This window comes from Bombina bombina, chromosome 1 (assembly GCF_027579735.1).
Source record: "Bombina bombina isolate aBomBom1 chromosome 1, aBomBom1.pri, whole genome shotgun sequence".
In the NCBI taxonomy this organism is placed as follows: Eukaryota; Metazoa; Chordata; class Amphibia; order Anura; family Bombinatoridae; genus Bombina; species Bombina bombina.
The window spans coordinates 290,622,175-290,642,915 of NC_069499.1; the positions used below are offsets into that span (position 1 = coordinate 290,622,175).

General features: G+C 44.1%; 1 protein-coding gene across 1 annotated transcript in view; it reads left to right on the forward strand.

Moving 5' to 3' along the window:
* LOC128645217 (protein mono-ADP-ribosyltransferase PARP14) overlaps positions 1 to 20,741 on the forward strand; it is a 374,228-nt gene that overhangs the window by 182,704 nt on the left and 170,783 nt on the right. Inside the window, exons 10-11 of the mRNA XM_053698041.1 lie at positions 3,368 to 3,517; positions 3,784 to 3,846. Coding sequence (XP_053554016.1) covers positions 3,368 to 3,517; positions 3,784 to 3,846 — 213 coding nt within the window. The remainder of the gene's footprint in view (positions 1 to 3,367; positions 3,518 to 3,783; positions 3,847 to 20,741) is intronic.

The window sequence follows — 20,741 nt, forward strand, 5'->3', positions numbered from 1 at the left end:
GCAGCCTCCTGAAAGAATTACCGCTCATTCTACTACGGCTGTGGCTTCCACATGGGCATTTAAAAACAATGCTTCTGTTGAACAGATTTGCTAGGCTGCAACTTGGTCGTCTCTTCACACTTTTTCCAAATTTTCCAAATTTGATACTTTTGCTTCTTCTGAGGCTGGTTTTGGGAGAAAGGTTCTTCAAGCAGTGGTGCCTTCCGTTTAGGTCCCTGTCTTGTCCCTCCGTTTCCATCCGTGTCCTATAGCTTTGGTATTGTATCCCATAAGTAAGGATGAAATCCGTGGACTAGTCATATCTTGTAGAAGAAAAGGAAATTTATGCTTACCTGATAAATTTATTTCTTCTACGATATGACGAGTCCACGGCCCACCCTGTCATTTTTAAGACAGGTATATGTTATATTTTAGTTAGACTTCAGTCACCTCTGCACCTTTGGCTTTTCCTTTCTCTTCCTAACTTCGGTCGAATGACTGGAGGTAGAGGGAAGGGAGGAGCTATATATACAGCTCTGCTGTGGTGCTCTTTGCCACTTCCTGCTGGCAGGAGGTTAATATCCCATAAGTAAGGATGAAATCCGTGGACTCGTCATATCGTAGAAGAAATAAATTTATCAGGTAAGCATAAATTTCCTTTTCTTCAGTGCAATAACTCATAAAAAAAACCACACGTATTAACCCCCTAAACCATTCCCTCACCACAAGACCCTTTAAACTAATTCATTTGTACACTGTAACTGCCAACATTACCTCACTGCAATATGCCCTATATTGATTAATCTCTTAAATCACCATTATTTCCCAAATAAGATAATTAAGAATTTGTGGGGTTTAGTCATTGGGGCTGATTTTGACACCTCCATTAAGCTCATTCACTGCCACCTAAACCTCCTTAGAATATTTTTTTATTTTTCTTAAAATAAACTTTATTGAGTTTGTGCGAGAACAGTACAGCTTATCCTATATAATAAATGGCCAAGTATGTTTGTCACGTGCAGTCTCTACTGCGCATGACTGCATTTGACAAACATACTTGGCCATTTATTATATAGGATAAGCTGTACTGTTCTCGCACAAACTCAATAAAGTTTATTTTAAAAAAAATAAAAAAATATTCTAAGGAGGTTTAGGTGGCAGTGAATGAGCTTAATGGAGGTGTCAAAATCAGGCCCATATGACTAAACCCCACAAATTCTTAATTATCTTATTGGGGAAATAATGGTGATTTAAGAGATTAATCAATCTGGCTGTTTGGATCCTGACACTCAGCACAGAGCAAGGCTGAAGCGGAGTGTCAGGGAGCGTGGCCGACGGGAGCGTTGTGATGGGGGCGTGGCCGGGTGTTGCGAGGGGCGTGGCCGGATGGGTGTTGCCGCGATGGGGCGTGGCCGGGGGTGCCACTATGGGGGCGTGGCCAGAGAGGCAAAGGCTTTCAATTAAGACAGAGCCAGAGAGGGAGCAGAAGAGGGGGGGAGAGCCAAAGGGGGGGGGAGAGCCAAAGGGGAGGAGAGCCAAAGAGGGGGGAGAGAGCCAAAGAGGAGAGAGAGCCAAAGAGGGGGGGAGAGAGAGCCAAAGAGGGGGGGAGAGAGAGCCAAAGAGGGGGGGGAGAGAGAGCCAAAGAGGGGGGGAGAGAGAGCCAAAGAGGGGGGGGGGGGAGAGAAACAAAGAGGGGGGGGGGAGAGAGCCAAAGAGGGGGGGGGGGGGGAGAGAGCCAAAGAGGGGGGGGGAGAGAGAGCCAAAGAGGGGGGGGGGAGAGCCAAAGGGGGGGGGAGAGAGCCAAAGGGGGGGGAGAGAGCCAAGGGGGGGGGGGGGAGCCAAAGAGGGGGGAGAGAGAGCCAAAGAGGGGGGGGGGGGGAGAGCCAAAGAGGGGGGGGGGAGAGAGCCAAAGAGGGGGGGGGGAGAGCCAAAGGGGGGGGAGAGAGCCAAAGAGGGGGGAGAGAGAGAGCCAAAGATGAAAGAGAGCCAAAGAGGGGGGAGAGAGAGCCAAAGAGGGGGGAGAGAGAGCCAAAGGGGGGGGGGGGGAGAGAGCCAAAGGGGGAGAGAGAGCAAAAGAAAGGGGGGAAAGAGCAAAAGAGGGGAGAGAGAGAGCAAAAGAGGGGAGAGAGAGCGCAAAGGAGAGGGGGGAGAGAAAGCAAAAGAGAGGGGGGAGAGATAGCAAAAGAGAGGGGGGAAGAGATAGCAAAAGAGAGGGGGGAGAGAGCAAGGGTTGGGACCGCTGTACTGAAAAAAATGGCCCGTGTACACGGGCTTTAGTACTAGTATGAAATATATCATTGAATCAAACATAACTGGTACATTCCAAGTTAACAGCTTCTCTGTAGATAAAAAGTTAAACTTCCCATTATGAATATTCTGATAGAGAAGATTGGAACCTCTTTTTTATTTTTAACATGAGCTAAGATTAGCAAATGAAATGTTCACTTTTAGACCTATAGGCTTAAAGTAGTTTAGCAATTGGTATTTTAACTAATAGCAAAAGTGAGACTATCGATTTACTATGTAAAGGATATGGTAAGATATATAGGTATATTGCATTGGATACCCAAGCAATCCTGCAACGGTAGATAAAAAAAAACAAGGATAACATCATGATGGGCTGCAAGGGTTATTGGTAAGAACAGTAATAAGGTTGCAGCATATAAGAGGGTAAGCCACATAGATAACCCTCCTAATTTAGGAGGTTAATTATGGGGGGGGGGGAGGTGGTAGATTGACTATGTAAAATATACAGCTTAGAAGGCCTTCTTCTACTATTCTTTTTTCCCTTTCCTCTTTCTTTCCTCTTTTTAGGACAGTGTATCACATAAAACAGTCTAGCGTTCTCCAGAAAAAAAAAAAAAAAAAACCTATAGGGATATACTAAACTAAAACAACTAACAATATGGTGTAAAGTGAAATAATGAAAATAGAGCAGGCTCTGGACTCTAGGATAGAACATATGGTGGGATACCTGAAGCATTAATTAATGTCATAGTAGGGGGGGTGAAGCCAAATTTAGAGGAGCCATAGATACAGAAGGGCAAAGCAAATGGATTTAAATAAGGGTCCAAACCAGAGCCTTCTCCAATCTCTAGACACATATGAGCAATTTAACTAAATGTAACAAATAAACAGAGATATTTCATCCACATATATAGAATAGCTTGCAAACCTAGAGGAGAATTGATGGCTTAATATATACAACTCATGAACAGGCATAGCTAAATTACGTCTTAGAATATTTTTTAAATTATCAGCAAATGTGTGCAAAAATAAAAATCTCACTGGTCATGACAATTGGGAAGGTTGCAGTGTACCGGTATGTCAAATAAAAAAAAAAAAATTGAGAAATATATAAACTTTTTTTAAATTTTCTTTTTTGCAGCTTTCTTTGGAAATGTCACATCACCTGCTTTGGGAGTTCATGAAATGAAGATTGGATCGATTATTTACCAAGTCCAGACTGGTGATATAACAAAGGAAAACACAGACATCATTGTAAATTCATCAAATGGCAATTTTACACTCAAAACAGGTATTTCTTATGGCTACTTAATAGTATCATCCTTATTACACATCTGTAAACACTTGGGAGTTTATTCAATTAAGTGAAATGTGTTTCTGATAATGGATTTATGAAACACGAGTATTTTACCTGTAGGAATGTTTTATATCTAAAGGAGTTTGATTAAAGGTGACAAAATCATTATTGGCAATTTAACTAAAAAGGTTCAGGGGATCCATGTAATCATAGTATTTATTGTTGTGATCATTTAATGCAATGCAAATTATCCTCCACAGGAGTCTCAAGGGCAATTCTGGAGGCTGCTGGGCAGGGAGTGGAATATGAAAGTGCTCAACTTGGTAAGAATTATGTATAAGCAGAGCTGCACCAAAATAATATTATGGATGTTTGTTAAAAAAAAAAAATGTTTGTTTTTTTTGTTTGTTTTTAAATGCTGCACCAGGCAGGAGGGTTTTTGTTGTAATTTAACTTTTTACATTTACCGTCACTTTAAAGGGACATGAAACCCAACGGGCAGAAAATGTGAATTTAAACAACTTTCCAATTTGCTTCTATTATCTTAATTGCTTCATTCTCTTGGTATCCTTAGTTGAAAATCATATCTAGGTAGGTTTAGCAACAGCAATGCATTACTGGGAGCTAGCTGCTGATTGGTGGCTGCACAAAAATGCCTCTTTACCTTGTTTCACCAGATGTCTTCAGATAATTCCCTGTAGTGCACAGCTGCTCTTTCAAAAAAGGATACCAAGAGAATAAAGCAAATTGTTTAAAAGAAGTAAATTGGAAAGTTGTGTGAAATTGCATGCCCTATTTGAAGCATGAAAAATAAGAAGAAAAAAGAAAAATGTTGGGTTTCATGTCCCTTTAAGGCTGTTTAATTATGTGTTTTCTAAAAGGCTGGATTACTTGTGATGGGCAGTCTCAATATAAAGTACCTAGTACAAAGTAACAGACCACGGGCCGATCCAATATGCAGCGTCGCCCACAAAAGCCGGCGACGCCAAATTTTGTGCTGGTTTGGTATCACATATACGGCGTAATATAGAAGTTACGCTCATATATTTCACCCTTCGGCCGTAGTTTTTTGGCCCATAGAGTGATATACCAAACCCGCGCAGTTTGGTATCCAATATACAGCGTAAGGACTTACGTGGCGAAAATGGAGAAATCTTATTTCATTTTCACCTCGCCACAAATTGCAGGCGTAGTAAGCCTTACGCTGAGTATTGGAGCCCCGTAACTCCATAAACTACCTGCAAAATAAAACCTAACACCTAACGCATGCGCAATGTCTATCTACCTGTCAACCGCAATCCCCCACCGCAATCTTTAATAAAGTGCTTATCCCCTAAACCGCCGCTCCCAGACCCCGCCGCCAGCTACATTAAATGTCTTACCCCCTAATCTGACCCCCCTACACCGCCGCCAGCTATATTAAATGTCTAACCCCCTAATGTGATCCCACTACACCGCCGCCAGCTACATTAAAATGATTACCCCCTAATGTGAGCCCCTACCCCGCCGCCACCTACATTAAAATGATTACCCCCTAATGTGAGCACCTACCCCGCCGCCACCTACATTAAAATGATTACCCCCTAATGTGAGCCCCCTACCCTGCCGCCACCTACATTAACTATATTACCCCCTAATATGATCACCCTACACCGCCGCCACCTATAACTACATTAACCCCTAATCTGAGCCCCCTACCCTGCCGCCACCTATTTTAACTACATTAACCCCTTATGTGAGCCCCCTACCCCGCCGCCACCTATATTATATGTACTACCCCCTAATCTGACCCCCTTACACCGCCGCCACCTATATTAAAATTATTAACCCCTAATCTAATCCCCCTACACCGCCGCCACCTATATTAAATATATTAACCAGCCAAATCAGCCAATCGGATGAGAGCTACTTTAATTCTATTGGCTGATTTGAATAGCCAATAGAATAAGAGCTACTGTAATTCTATTGGCTGATTAGAATAGCCAATAGCATTACAGTAGCTCTTATTCTATTGGCTATTCAAATCAGCCAATAGAATTAAAGTAGCTCTCATCCGACTGGCTGATTTGAATTTGAAGGCTCAAATCAGCCAATAGGAATTCAAGGGACGCCATTTTTTTTTTATTATTTTTTTTTTTTTCAAAGGAGCTTTATTGAAAAAGTAAACAAACATTATACATGAAAGTCAATGGTATGACATAAAAGAATACAGTATAAATAAAAAGAGAGAAGCGCTCAACCTGGAAACGAACAATAGCATAATAGCTTGTTCTATGGCTAGTTACCACCCAAGAAGCAGCCTCTTTTTGCTCAACATGTGCCTTTCACAGAGAAAAACTTTCCTGAAGCATATCAGTCTGATCCTGACTTCACAGTACAGTCCAGCCCCGAAATACCAGGCAATCCTTCTCTGAACGAGAGAAACAGCAAAACCCCAGACATACGTTTCGGCCTATTGTGGACCTCGTCAGTGAGGTGCAGCCATATCCCTCTAGGCACACTGAGCAACGGGTCCACGTCTGGATTCCCGCATCACACTTAGGGAGACTTCCCAAAATGTCATAATTTGCATAAATAAAAAGAGAGAAGCGCTCAACCTGGAAACGAACAATAGCATAATAGCTTGTTCTATGGCTAGTTACCACCCAAGAAGCAGCCTCTTTTTGCTCAACATGTGCCTTTCACAGAGAAAAACTTTCCTGAAGCATATCAGTCTGATCCTGACTTCACAGTACAGTCCAGCCCCGAAATACCAGGCAATCCTTCTCTGAACGAGAGAAACAGCAAAACCCCAGACATACGTTTCGGCCTATTGTGGACCTCGTCAGTGAGGTGCAGCCATATCCCTCTAGGCTCACTGAGCAACGGGTCCACGTCTGGATTCCCGCATCACACTTAGGGAGACTTCCCAAAATGTCATAATTTGCATAAATAAAAAGAGAGAAGCGCTCAACCTGGAAACGAACAATAGCATAATAGCTTGTTCTATGGCTAGTTACCACCCAAGAAGCAGCCTCTTTTTGCTCAACATGTGCCTTTCACAGAGAAAAACTTTCCTGAAGCATATCAGTCTGATCCTGACTTCACAGTACAGTCCAGCCCCGAAATACCAGGCAATCCTTCTCTGAACGAGAGAAACAGCAAAACCCCAGACATACGTTTCGGCCTATTGTGGACCTCGTCAGTGAGGTGCAGCCATATCCCTCTAGGCACACTGAGCAACGGGTCCACGTCTGGATTCCCGCATCACACTTAGGGAGACTTCCCAAAATGTCATAATTTGCATAAATAAAAAGAGAGAAGCGCTCAACCTGGAAACGAACAATAGCATAATAGCTTGTTCTATGGCTAGTTACCACCCAAGAAGCAGCCTCTTTTTGCTCAACATGTGCCTTTCACAGAGAAAAACTTTCCTGAAGCATATCAGTCTGATCCTGACTTCACAGTACAGTCCAGCCCCGAAATACCAGGCAATCCTTCTCTGAACGAGAGAAACAGCAAAACCCCATACATACGTTTCGGCCTATTGTGGACCTCGTCAGTGAGGTGCAGCCATATCCCTCTAGGCACACTGAGCAACGGGTCCACGTCTGGATTCCCGCATCACACTTAGGGAGACTTCCCAAAATGTCATAATTTGCATAAATAAAAAGAGAGAAGCGCTCAACCTGGAAACGAACAATAGCATAATAGCTTGTTCTATGGCTAGTTACCACCCAAGAAGCAGCCTCTTTTTGCTCAACATGTGCCTTTCACAGAGAAAAACTTTCCTGAAGCATATCAGTCTGATCCTGACTTCACAGTACAGTCCAGCCCCGAAATACCAGGCAATCCTTCTCTGAACGAGAGAAACAGCAAAACCCCAGACATACGTTTCGGCCTATTGTGGACCTCGTCAGTGAGGTGCAGCCATATCCCTCTAGGCACACTGAGCAACGGGTCCACGTCTGGATTCCCGCATCACACTTAGGGAGACTTCCCAAAATGTCATAATTTGCATAAATAAAAAGAGAGAAGCGCTCAACCTGGAAACGAACAATAGCATAATAGCTTGTTCAATGGCTAGTTACCACCCAAGAAGCAGCCTCTTTTTGCTCAACATGTGCCTTTCACAGAGAAAAACTTTCCTGAAGCATATCAGTCTGATCCTGACTTCACAGTACAGTCCAGCCCCGAAATACCAGGCAATCCTTCTCTGAACGAGAGAAACAGCAAAACCCCAGACATACGTTTCGGCCTATTGTGGACCTCGTCAGTGAGGTGCAGCCATATCCCTCTAGGCACACTGAGCAACGGGTCCACGTCTGGATTCCCGCATCACACTTAGGGAGACTTCCCAAAATGTCATAATTTGCATAAATAAAAAGAGAGAAGCGCTCAACCTGGAAACGAACAATAGCATAATAGCTTGTTCTATGGCTAGTTACCACCCAAGAAGCAGCCTCTTTTTGCTCAACATGTGCCTTTCACAGAGAAAAACTTTCCTGAAGCATATCAGTCTGATCCTGACTTCACAGTACAGTCCAGCCCCGAAATACCAGGCAATCCTTCTCTGAACGAGAGAAACAGCAAAACCCCAGACATACGTTTCGGCCTATTGTGGACCTCGTCAGTGAGGTGCAGCCATATCCCTCTAGGCACACTGAGCAACGGGTCCACGTCTGGATTCCCGCATCACACTTAGGGAGACTTCCCAAAATGTCATAATTTGCATAAATAAAAAGAGAGAAGCGCTCAACCTGGAAACGAACAATAGCATAATAGCTTGTTCTATGGCTAGTTACCACCCAAGAAGCAGCCTCTTTTTGCTCAACATGTGCCTTTCACAGAGAAAAACTTTCCTGAAGCATATCAGTCTGATCCTGACTTCACAGTACAGTCCAGCCCCGAAATACCAGGCAATCCTTCTCTGAACGAGAGAAACGGCAAAACCCCAGACATACGTTTCGGCCTATTGTGGACCTCGTCAGTGAGGTGCAGCCATATCCCTCTAGGCACACTGAGCAACGGGTCCACGTCTGGATTCCCGCATCACTCTTAGGGAGACTTCCCAAAATGTCATAATTTGCATAAATAAAAAGAGAGAAGCGCTCAACCTGGAAACGAACAATAGCATAATAGCTTGTTCTATGGCTAGTTACCACCCAAGAAGCAGCCTCTTTTTGCTCAACATGTGCCTTTCACAGAGAAAAACTTTCCTGAAGCATATCAGTCTGATCCTGACTTCACAGTACAGTCCAGCCCCGAAATACCAGGCAATCCTTCTCTGAACGAGAGAAACAGCAAAACCCCAGACATACGTTTCGGCCTATTGTGGACCTCGTCAGTGAGGTGCAGCCATATCCCTCTAGGCACACTGAGCAACGGGTCCACGTCTGGATTCCCGCATCACACTTAGGGAGACTTCCCAAAATGTCATAATTTGCATAAATAAAAAGAGAGAAGCGCTCAACCTGGAAACGAACAATAGCATAATAGCTTGTTCTATGGCTAGTTACCACCCAAGAAGCAGCCTCTTTTTGCTCAACATGTGCCTTTCACAGAGAAAAACTTTCCTGAAGCATATCAGTCTGATCCTGACTTCACAGTACAGTCCAGCCCTGAAATACCAGGCAATCCTTCTCTGAACGAGAGAAACAGCAAAACCCCAGACATACGTTTCGGCCTATTGTGGACCTCGTCAGTGAGGTGCAGCCATATCCCTCTAGGCACACTGAGCAACGGGTCCACGTCTGGATTCCCGCATCACACTTAGGGAGACTTCCCAAAATGTCATAATTTGCATAAATAAAAAGAGAGAAGCGCTCAACCTGGAAACGAACAATAGCATAATAGCTTGTTCTATGGCTAGTTACCACCCAAGAAGCAGCCTCTTTTTGCTCAACATGTGCCTTTCACAGAGAAAAACTTTCCTGAAGCATATCAGTCTGATCCTGACTTCACAGTACAGTCCAGCCCCGAAATACCAGACAATCCTTCTCTGAACGAGAGAAACAGCAAAACCCCAGACATACGTTTCGGCCTATTGTGGACCTCGTCAGTGAGGTGCAGCCATATCCCTCTAGGCACACTGAGCAACGGGTCCACGTCAAATATACAGCATTTGACAAAGCCTCGACAATCATTTTGTTCCATTTTTACAATTTTTAGAAATTTTCTGTAACATAAAATATACCTTTTGTAGATAGGCCCAAAAATTGGGCATAACAAACACATAAAAACCTAACAGGACCAGGAGGAATGTAAAAGTTATATCAACTTATTTCAGCATGTTGTTACTAATAAGAGGGCCGGTCCTTGCATACCTCTCAATTTCGTGTGAATAAGGGAATAGTCAGGAAGTGGAAAAGGAGATGTGTGACGCAGGAGTAGGGAGAGGGGGGGAGGGGAAGGATGATAGAGAAGGAAGAGAGAGAGAGGGGGGGAGAGAGAGAGAAAGAAAGAGAAAAAAAAAAAAAGGGGGGGTATCTCACATTTTACAACTGTCCGTTAAATTACAGGGGTTCCAGGTCTACTAGCTAGCCCACCAGACAGGCACCGTCCCACATCTGCAGCAGTGACACATAGACATCCAATGTCTGAATTTTGACATAGTGATATTTTTCCAGAAGCAAGATATCCTGCACACTTTGTTTCCATTCCGCCAGCGTGGGAATCTGAGCTGATTTCCACCTCTGGGGGACAAGATTTTTGGCTCCTGTCAACATCAGCTTTAGGAGGGTCTTTTTCAGACTTTACTTTATTTTATTGGGAAAGGGGAACAACAAAATTTCTGGGATTTTCGGAATATCCATCTCCAGAATCACCTGAATCTCCCGCCAAACGGAGGACCAGAAGGGCTCTAAAAGGGAACAATCCCACCAAATATGTAAAATCGTTCCTGTCTCTCCGCACCCTCTCCAGCACCTGTCTGAGACTCTAGGGTAGATTGCCCGGAGCCTAGATGGCGTAAGATACCATCTGCTCAGGAACTTGTAGTGAGACTCTTGTATACGAGCCGAGACTGTCCTGGCAGCCAGGAAAATACGCTGCCAAGCCTCCTCGGATAAATCCGTTCCCAACTCTCTGTGCCACATTCTAGTGTAATTTGGTAGGGGGCTGTCCTTGGGGTGAAGGAGAAGAGTGTAAATGATAGAGATCAAATGTCTAGATGAAGTTCTTTTCGTGCATAATGCCTCAAAGGGCGTAAGGTCCCTCATTAATTGTGTCTTATGTTTGTGGGTGTTTATATAATGTCCTATTTGTAGATAGGTAAACCATGACATTGGGAACTCAGGGAAGTCAGTCAAAATCTCTTCCCTAGTCTTTATTCTCCCCATTAAAACAAAGCTGGCCACTCTGTTACCAAATACTCTGCTCTGTTCCGGGGATATTCTAGACTGAAGAGGTATGTCAGGCGTCAGGGGGGAATACAACATAGAGACATGGGAGTCCACTTTTATCGTAGTATCCCATACGCCAAACAGTTCCTCCAGCAGGGGGTACTTCTGTATACGTGAAGATCTGTGCTTAGCAGCTGGCCACAATAGGGGCGACAGGTCTTGCACTTGTAAAACCTCTTTGTCAATAGTAATCCAATCTTTTTGTAGATTACCCTGGCACCATTCAACTATTCTCTGCAGGATCACTGCTTTCCTGTATAGCCTGAGGCCCGGAAGGCTCAGTCCACCATCCTCCCTTGCTAAATACATCGTCTTTCTGTTGACTCTCGGTCTGATCCCCTGCCAAACATATTCCTCAATTAAGCTTTGGAGCTGTGTGAGAAAAGTGGGAGGTAGTGGGATAGGCAGTGTCTGAAACAAATACAATATTCTTGGGAGCACATTCATTTTCACTACCCCTATTCTTCCTAACCAAGAGATTGTTTGTGTTTCCACCCAGAAAGATCAGCCACAACTGCACGTCTGAGCGACATGTAGTTAGCTTCAAATAGGTCTGCGGCTGAGACAGCCAAGTGTATGCCAAGATACTTCAGTCGGCTTTCTTTTATTTGAAACGGGCTGTGTTCTTTAAGCCATCCCATAACAGATGGGTCTAAATTGACTCCCAGAACCTCCGACTTAGTGGCATTCAATAAAAAGTTTGAGACCTTTCCATATCTGCCAAACTCCTGTAGCAAAGCAGGAACCGATGCCTCCAGATCTCGCAGTGTGAACAGCAGATCATCGGCATACATACATATCTTACACTCCCGGTCTCCTATTAGATATCCTTTGATTTGTACGCCAGGGCCTCTACCGAGATGGCGAACAGCAGGGTAGACAAGGGACACCCCTGCCTGGTGCCATTTGAAATATCAAATGACTCGGAGAGGAGACCATTGACCCGTATCCTCGCACTAGGAGAGGAATAGAGGCTAAAAACTGTGTTGATGAACCCCCTCCCGAATCCCATTGTCTCCAGAGTGCCTCTAAGGAACTGCCAGTTCACCCTGTCGAAAGCTTTTTCAGCATCAGTCGACAGCAGGGCGAATTGCAGCCCCCGGTCGACAGAGTGTGAGAGCAGCTTCAACACCTTAAGGGTGTTATCCCTAGCTTCCCTACCCGGTATGAATCCGACCTGATCTAAAGCGATCAAGTCTGGTAGGTACTTATTAACTCTGTTTGCTAACACCTTTGCAAGGATCTTGACGTCAGTGTTCAGCAAGGATATCGGCCGATAACTTTGCGGTTTATCTGGGGCCTTTCCTGGTTTTGGTAATACTGTTATGTATGCCGATAGCATGGATGCCGGTAATGCCCCGCTGTCGGGTAAGGTGTTGAACAAGTTCTGGAGGTGTGGTAGAAGTTCCGGGAGAAACGCCTTGTAATATTTTGCACTTAGCCCATCTGGGCCAGGGCATTTCCCACTCGGGAGGCTTTTCAGTGCGTTCGCTATTTCCTCCCCAGACAGGGATGTCTCCAGGAAGGCCACAGCTTCCTTGTCTAAGATTCGGAGCCGAGTGGTCTTAAGGTAGTCCTGAGCCAATTGGCTCTGTGTGGGCTCTACCCCTGACTGAGTGTCCAAAGTGGTTTTGAGATTATAAAGACCATCGTAGTAAGCACGGAATACTTCCGCTATACCGCGACTGTCCCGGTGGATCACATTGCTGTGGTCCTTCATAGAGTACACATAAGCTTTGAGTTGGGATCGCTTCAATGTCCTGGCCAGTAACTTGCCAGCTTTATCCCCTTCCTCATAGTACCTTTGCCTAAGCCAGATCGCTATCTTGTGATTTTCATCAAGGGACGCCATTTTTAAGAGCGCACCTTGAATTCCTATTCAGTGTACGGCGGAGATCGTATGAAGAGGATCCTCCACGCTCCATGGCTCCGGTCTTCAGTTCCAGCGTCGCCGATCTTCAGTTCCAGAGAGAACGGTCTTCAACTCCGCGGTCATCGGTCTTCAACTCCTCCGCTCCGCGCCGGCTGGTTCCTGGAAGAAGAAGAGGTCGCCGCCTGGAAGAAGACTTCTCCGCCGGTCTTCAGGACAGGTAAGGACCACTTGGGGGTTAGACTTAGGTTTTTTTTAAGGGGGGATCGGGTGGGTTTTAGAGTAGGGGTGTGTGGGTGGTGGGTTTTAATGGGGGGGTTGTTCTTTTTTTTTTACAGGTAAAAGAGCTGATTACTTTGGGGCAATGCCCCACAAAAGGCCCTTTTAAGGGCTGGTAATAGAGCTGATTACTTTTTTAATTTAGTTTAGGGTAGGGAATATTTTTTATTTTGGGGGGCTTTGTTATTTTATTGGGGGGCTTAGATTAGGTGCAATTAGCTTAAAATTCTTGTAATCTTTTTTTATTTTTTGTAATTTAGTGTTTGTTTTTGTAATATAGATTAGTGTATTTAATTGTATTTTAGTTTAGATAATTGTAGTTTAATTAATTTATTGATAGGGTAGTGTTAGGTGTAATGGTAACTTAGGTTAGGATTTATTTTACAGGTAATTTGGTAATTATTTTAACTAGGTAGCTATTAAATAGTTATTAGCTATTTAATAGCTATTGTACCTAGTTAAAATAAATATCAAGTTACCTGTAAAATAAATATAAACCCTAAAATAGCTACAATGTAATTATTTATTATATTGTAGCTATCGTAGGGTTTATTTTATAGGTAATATTTAGATTTAAATAGGAATAATTTAGTTAATATTATTAATATTATTTAGATTTATTTTAATAATAATTACGTTAGGGGGTGTTAGGGTTAGACTTAGGTTTAGTGGTTAATATATTTAATATAGGTGGCGGCGGTGTAGGGGGATTAGATTAGGGGTTAATATATTTAATATAGTTGGCGGCAGTGTAGGGGGATTAGATTAGGGGTTAATAATTTTAATATAGGTGGCGGCGGTGTAGGGGGATTAGATTAGGGGTTAATAAATTTAATATAGGTGGCGGCATGTGTAAGGGGGTCAGATTAGGGGGTAGTACATATAATATAGGTGGCGGCGGGGTAGGGGCTCATATTAGGGGGTAATCATTTTTAATGTAGGTGGTGGCGGGGTAGGGGCTCACATTAGGGGGTAATCATTTTAATGTAGGTGGCGGCGGGGTAGGGGCTCACATTAGGGGGTAATCATTTTAATGTAGCTGGCGGCGGTGTAGGGGGATCAGATTAGGGGTTAATACAGTTAATATAGGTTGCGGCGGGGTAGGGGGCTCAGATTAGGGGGTAATACAGTTAATATAGGTGGCGGCGGGGTCCGGGAGTGGCGGTTTAGGGGTTAATACATTTATTGTTAGAAGTGAGAGGGGGGATTGCGGATAGATTGCGGACATGTCGGGCTATGTTTGGGAGGCGTGTTAGACAGTAACGGGAGATTTAATATTTTAGTCAGTTTTTCTCCAACATTGGTGTGTCCGGTCCACGGCGTCATCCATTACTTGTGGGAAATATTCTCCCCCACAGGGAAAGGCAAGGAGAGCACACAGCAAGAGCTGTCTATATAGCTCCCCCTCTGGCTCCGACCCCCAGTCATTCTCCTTGCCGCTCTGAACAAGTAGCATCTACCACGGGGATGGCGAGGAGTTTGTGGTGTTAGTTGTAGTTTTTTATTCTTCTATCAAGAGTTTGTTATTTTAAAATAGTGCTGGCTTGTACTATTTACTCTATAACAGAAAAGTGATGAAGATTTCTGTTTAAGAGGGCTATGATTTTAGCACCAGTAACTAAAATCCATTACTGTTACCACGCAGGACTGTTGAAACAAGAGAACTTCAGTTGGGGGTAACAGTTTGCAGACTTATCTGCTTCAGGTATGACTAGTCTCCTTCTAACAACACAGGCTAATGCTAGATGACAGTCATTTTTCCCCTCAGGGGAAACGGTAAGCCATTTTTCTTTCACCTCAGCAAAAAAGATAACAGGCTTCCCCTTTTTGTTTTTTATGCTGGTAGACACTGTTAGGGGCAAAATCGATTGGTTTATTACAATATTATACCATTTGAAATATTTTATAAGCTCACATACACTTGGGAACGTTTTTTATTGATCTGGCTTGTTTTAGACACCTAAATCTAGTCAGGAAGGCCCCTTCACTCTAGTGTGCTGAGGGAGGAAGCCTCATTTTGGCGCTTCAGCTGCGCAGTTGAATTCAAGGCAGTGCATGCAGATTCATGTGAGAGGGTCCTGTGGTTCAGAAAGTGACTACAAAAGGCTTTTTTCTGTGAATGGTGACCCCTAAGGAAGGTAAAAAGCTGCAATACTTTCTCCAACATAGGTGTGTCCGGTCCACGGCGTCATCCTTACTTGTGGGATATTCTCCTCCCCAACAGGAAATGGCAAAGAGCCCAGCAAAGCTGGTCACATGATCCCTCCTAGGCTCCGCCTACCCCAGTCATTCTCTTTGCCGTTGTACAGGCAACATCTCCACGGAGATGGCTTAGAGTTTTTTAGTGTTTAACTGTAGTTTTTATTATTCAATCAAGAGTTTGTTATTTTAAAATAGTGCTGGTATGTACTATTTACTCAGAAACAGAAAAGAGATGAAGATTTCTGTTTGTATGAGGAAAATGATTTTAGCACCGTAACTAAAATCCATGGCTGTTCCACACAGGACTGTTGAGAGCAATTAACTTCAGTTGGGGGAACAGTGTGCAGTCTCTTACTGCTTGAGGTATGACACATTCTAACAAGACGATGTAATGCTGGAAGCTGTCATTTTCCCTATGGGATCCGGTAAGCCATGTTTATTAAGATAGTAAATAAGGGCTTCACAAGGGCTTATTAAGACTGTAGACTTTTTCTGGGCTAAATCGATTCATTATTAACACATATTTAGCCTTGAGGAATCATTTATTCTGGGTATTTTGATATGATTATATCGGCAGGCACTGTTTTTGACACCTTATTCTTTAGGGGCTTTCCCTAATCATAGTCAGAGCCTCATTTTCGCGCCGGTATGGCGCACTTGTTTTTGAGGACAGCATGGCATGCAGCTGCATGTGTGTGGAGCTCTGATACATAGAAAAGTCTTTCTGAAGGCATCATTTGGTATCGTATTCCCCTTTGGGCTTGGTTGGGTCTCAGCAAAGCAGATTCCAGGGACTGTAAAGGGGTTAAATATAAAAACGGCTCCGGTTCCGTTATTTTAAGGGTTAAAGCTTCCAAATTTGGTGTGCAATACTTTTAAGGCTTTAAGACACTGTGGTGAAATTTTGGTGAATTTTGAACAATTCCTTCATACTTTTTCGCAATTGCAGTAATAAAGTGTGTTTAGTTTAAAATTTAAAGTGACAGTAACGGTTTTATTTTAAAACGTTTTTTGTGCTTTGTTATCAAGTTTATGCCTGTTTACAATGTCTGAACTACCAGATAGATTGTGTTCTGACTGTGGGGAAACCAAGGTTCCTTCTCATTTAACTATATGTATTTTATGTCATAAAATTTTTTTAGTAAAAATGATGCCCAAGATGATTCCTCACGTGAGGGGAGTAAGCATGGTACTGCATCATCCCCTCCTTCGTCTACACCAGTCTTGCCCATACAGGAGGCCCCTAGTACATCTAGTGCGCCAATACTCCTTACTATGCAACATTTAACGGCTGTAATGGATAATTCTATCAAAAACATTTTAGCCAATATGCCCACTTATCAGTGAAAGCGCGACTGCTCTGTTTTAGAAAATTCTGTAGAGCATGAGAACGCTGATGATATGGTTTCTGAAGGGCCCCTACACCAGTCTGAGGGGGCCAGGGAGGTTTTGTCTGAGGGAGAAATTTCAGATTCAGGAAACATTTCTCAATAAGCTGAACCTGATGTGATTACTTTTAAATTTAAGTTGGAACATCTCCGCGCTCTGCTTAAGGAGGTGTTATCCAATTTGGATGATTGTGATTATCTGGTCATTCCAGAACCACTATGTAAAATGGAAAAGTTCTTAGAGGCCCCGGGGCCCCCCGAAGCTTTTCCTATATCCAAGCGGGTGGCGTACATTGTTAGTAAAGAATGGGACAGGCCCGGTATACCTTTAGTACCTCCCCCCATATTTATAAAATTGTTTTCCTATAGTCGACCCCAGAAAGGACTGATGGCAGACAGTCCCCAAGGTCGAGGGGGCGGTTTCTACTCTACACAAGCGCGCCACTATACCCATAGAAGATAGTTGTGCTTTCCAAGATCCTATGGATAAAAAATTAGAAGGTCTGCTAAAGATGTTTGTTCAGCAAGGTTCCCTTCTACAACCAATTGCATGCATTGTCCCTGTCACTGCAGCCGCGTGTTTCTAGTTTGATGAGCTAGGAAAGGCGATTATTAGTAATTCTTCTTCTTATGAGGAGATTATGGACAGAATTCGTGCTCTTAAATTGGCTAATTCTTTCACCCTAGACGCCACCTTGCAATTGGCTAGGTTAGCGGCGAAAAAATTCTGGGTTTGCTATTGTGGCGCAGAGCGCTTTGGTTAAAATCTTGGGCAGCGGATGCGTCTTCCAAGAACAAATTGCTTGACATTCCTTTCAAGGGGAAAACACTCTTTGGCCCTGACTTGAAAGAGATTATCTCTGATATCACTGGGGGCAAGGGCCACGCCCTTCCTCAGGATAGGTCTTTTCAAGACCAAAAATAAACCTAAGTTTCGTCCCTTTCGCAGAAACGGATCAGCCCCAAGGGCTACGTCCTCTAAGCAGGAAGGTAATACTTCTCAAGCCAATCCAGCCTGGAGACCTATGCAAGGCTGGAACAAAGGAAAGCAGGCCAGGAAACCTGCCACTGCTACCAAGACAGCATGAAATGTGGGCCCCCGATCCGGGACCGGATCTGGTGGGGGGCAGACTCTCTCTCTTCGCTCAGGCTGGGGCAAGAGATGTTCTGGATCCTTGGGCGCTAGAAATAGTCTCCCAAGGTTATTCTCTGGAGTTCAAGGGGCTTCCTCCAAGGGGGAGGTTCCACAGGTCTCAGTTGTCTTCAGATCACATAAGAAGACAGGCATTCTTAGATTGGGTAGAAGACCTGCTAAAAATGGGAGTGATTCATCCTGTTCCATTAGGAGAACAAGGGATGGGGTTCTACTCCAATCCGTTCATAGTTCCCAAAAAAGAGGGAACGTTCAGACCAATCTTGGATCTCAAGATCTTGAACAAGTTTCTCAAGGTTCCATCGTTCAAGATGGAAACCATTCGAACACTCCTTCCTTCCATCCAGGAAGGTCAATTCATGACCAAGGTGGATTTCAAGGATGCGTATCTACATATTCCTATCCACAAGGAACATCATCGGTTCCTAAGGTTTGAATTCCTGGACAAGCATTTCCAGTTCGTGGCGTTTTCTTTCGGATTAGCCACTGCTCCTAGGATTTTCTCATAGGTACTAGGGTCCCTTCTGGCGGTGCTAAGACCAAGGGGCATTGCTGTAGTACCTTACTTGGACGACATTCTGATTCGAGCGTCGTCCCTTCCTCAAGTAAAGGCTCACACGGACATTGTCCTGGCCTTTCTCAGATCTCACGGATGGAAAGTGAACGTGGAAAAGAGTTCTCTATCTCCGTCAACGAGGGTTCCCTTCTTGGGAACTATAATAGACTCCTTAGAAATGAGGATTTTTCTGACAGAAGCCAGAAAAACAAAACTTCTAGACTCTTGTCGGATACTTCATTCCGTTCCTCTTCCTTCCATAGCGCAGTGCATGGAAGTGATAGGTTTGATGGTAGCGGCAATGGACATAGTTCCTTTTGTGCGCATTCATCTAAGACCATTACAACTGTTCATGCTCAGTCAGTGGAATGGGGACTATTCAGACTTGTCTCCGAAGATACAAGTAAATCAGAGGACCAGAGACTCATTCCGTTGGTGGCTGTCCCTGGACAACCTGTCACAAGGGATGACCTTCCGCAGACCAGAGTGGGTCATTGTCACGACCGACGCCAGTCTGATGGGCTGGGGCGCGGTCTGGGGATCCCTGAAAGCTCAGGGTCTTTGGTCTCGGGTAGAATCTCTTCTACCGATAAATATTCTGGAACTGAGAGCGATATTCAATGCTCTCAAAGCTTGGCCTCAGCTAGCGAGGGCCAAGTTCATACATCAACCATCAGGGGGGAACAAGGAGTTCCCTAGCGATGGAAGAAGTGACCAAAATCATTCTATGGGCGGAGTCTCACTCCTGCCACCTGTCTGCTATCCACATCCCAGGAGTGGAAAATTGGGAAGCGGATTTTCTGAGTCGTCAGACATTGCATCCGGGGGAGTGGGAACTCCATCCGGAAATCTTTGCCCAAGTCACTCAACCGTGGGGCATTCCAGACATGGATCTGATGGCCTCTCGTCAGAACTTCAGAGTTCCTTACTACGGGTACAGATCCAGGGATCCCAAGGCGGCTCTAGTGGATGCACTAGTAGCACCTTGGACCTTCAAACTAGCTTATGTGTTCCCGCCGTTTCCTCTCATCCCCAGGCTGGTAGCCAGGATCAATCAGGAGAGGGCGTCGGTGATTTTGATAGCTCCTGCGTGGCCACGCAGGACTTGGTATGCAGATCTGGTGAATATGTCATCGGCTCCACCATGGAAGCTACCTTTGAGACGAGACCTTCTTGTTCTAGGTCCGTTCGACCCACTCCAGCTGACTGCTTGGAGATTGAACGCTTGATCTTATCAAAGCGAGGGTTCTCAGATTCTGTTATTAATACTCTTGTTCAGGCCTGAAAGCCTGTAACCAGAAAAATTACCACATAATTTGGTATATCTGTTGGTGTGAATCTGCAGGATTCCCTTGGGACAAGGTTAAGATTCCTAAGAGTCTATCCTTCCTTCGAGAAGGATTGGAAAAAGGATTATCTGCAAGTTCCTTGATGGGACAGATTTCTGCCTTGTCTGTGTTACTTCACAAAAAGCTGGCAGCTGTGCCAGATGTTCTAGCCTTTGTTCAGGCTCTGGTTAGAATCAAGCCTGTTTACAAAATTTTGACTCCTCCTTGGAGTCTCAACCTAGTTCTTTCAGTTCTTTAGGGGGTTCCGTTTGAACCCTTACATTCCGTTGATATTAAGTTATTATCTTGGAAAGTTTTGTTTTTGGTTGCAATTTCTTCTGCTAGAAGAGTTTCAGAATTATCTGCTCTGCAGTGTTCTTCTCCTTATCTGGTGTTCCATGCAGATAAGGTGGTTTTGCGTACTAAACCTGGTTTTCTTCCAAAAGTTGTTTCTAACAAAAACATTAACCAGGAGATAGTTGTGCCTTCTTTGTGTCCTAATCCAGTTTCAAAGAAGGAACGTTTGTTGCACAACTTGGATGTAGTTCGTGCTCTCAAATTTTACTTAGCAGCTACTAAGGATTTCAGACAAACTTTGTCTTTGTTTGTTGTTTATTCTGGTAAACGGAGAGGTCAAAAAGCAACTTCTACCTCTCTCTCCTTCTGGATTAAAAGCATTATCCGATTGGCTTATGAGACTGCCGGACGGCAGCCTCCTGAAAGAATCACAGCTCACTCCACTAGGGCTGTGGCTTCCACATGGGCCTTCAAGAACGAGGCTTCTGTTGATCAGATATGTAAGGCAGTGACTTGGTCTTCACTGCACACTTTTTCTAAATTTTACAAATTTGATACTTTTGCTTCTTCTGAGGCTATTTTTGGGAGAAAGGTTTTGCAAGCCGTGGTGCCTTCCATTTAGGTGACCTGATTTGCTCCCTCCCTTCATCCGTGTCCTAAAGCTTTGGTATTGGTTCCCACAAGTAAGGATGACGCCGTGGACCGGACACACCTATGTTGGAGAAAACAGAATTTATGTTTACCTGATAAATTACTTTCTCCA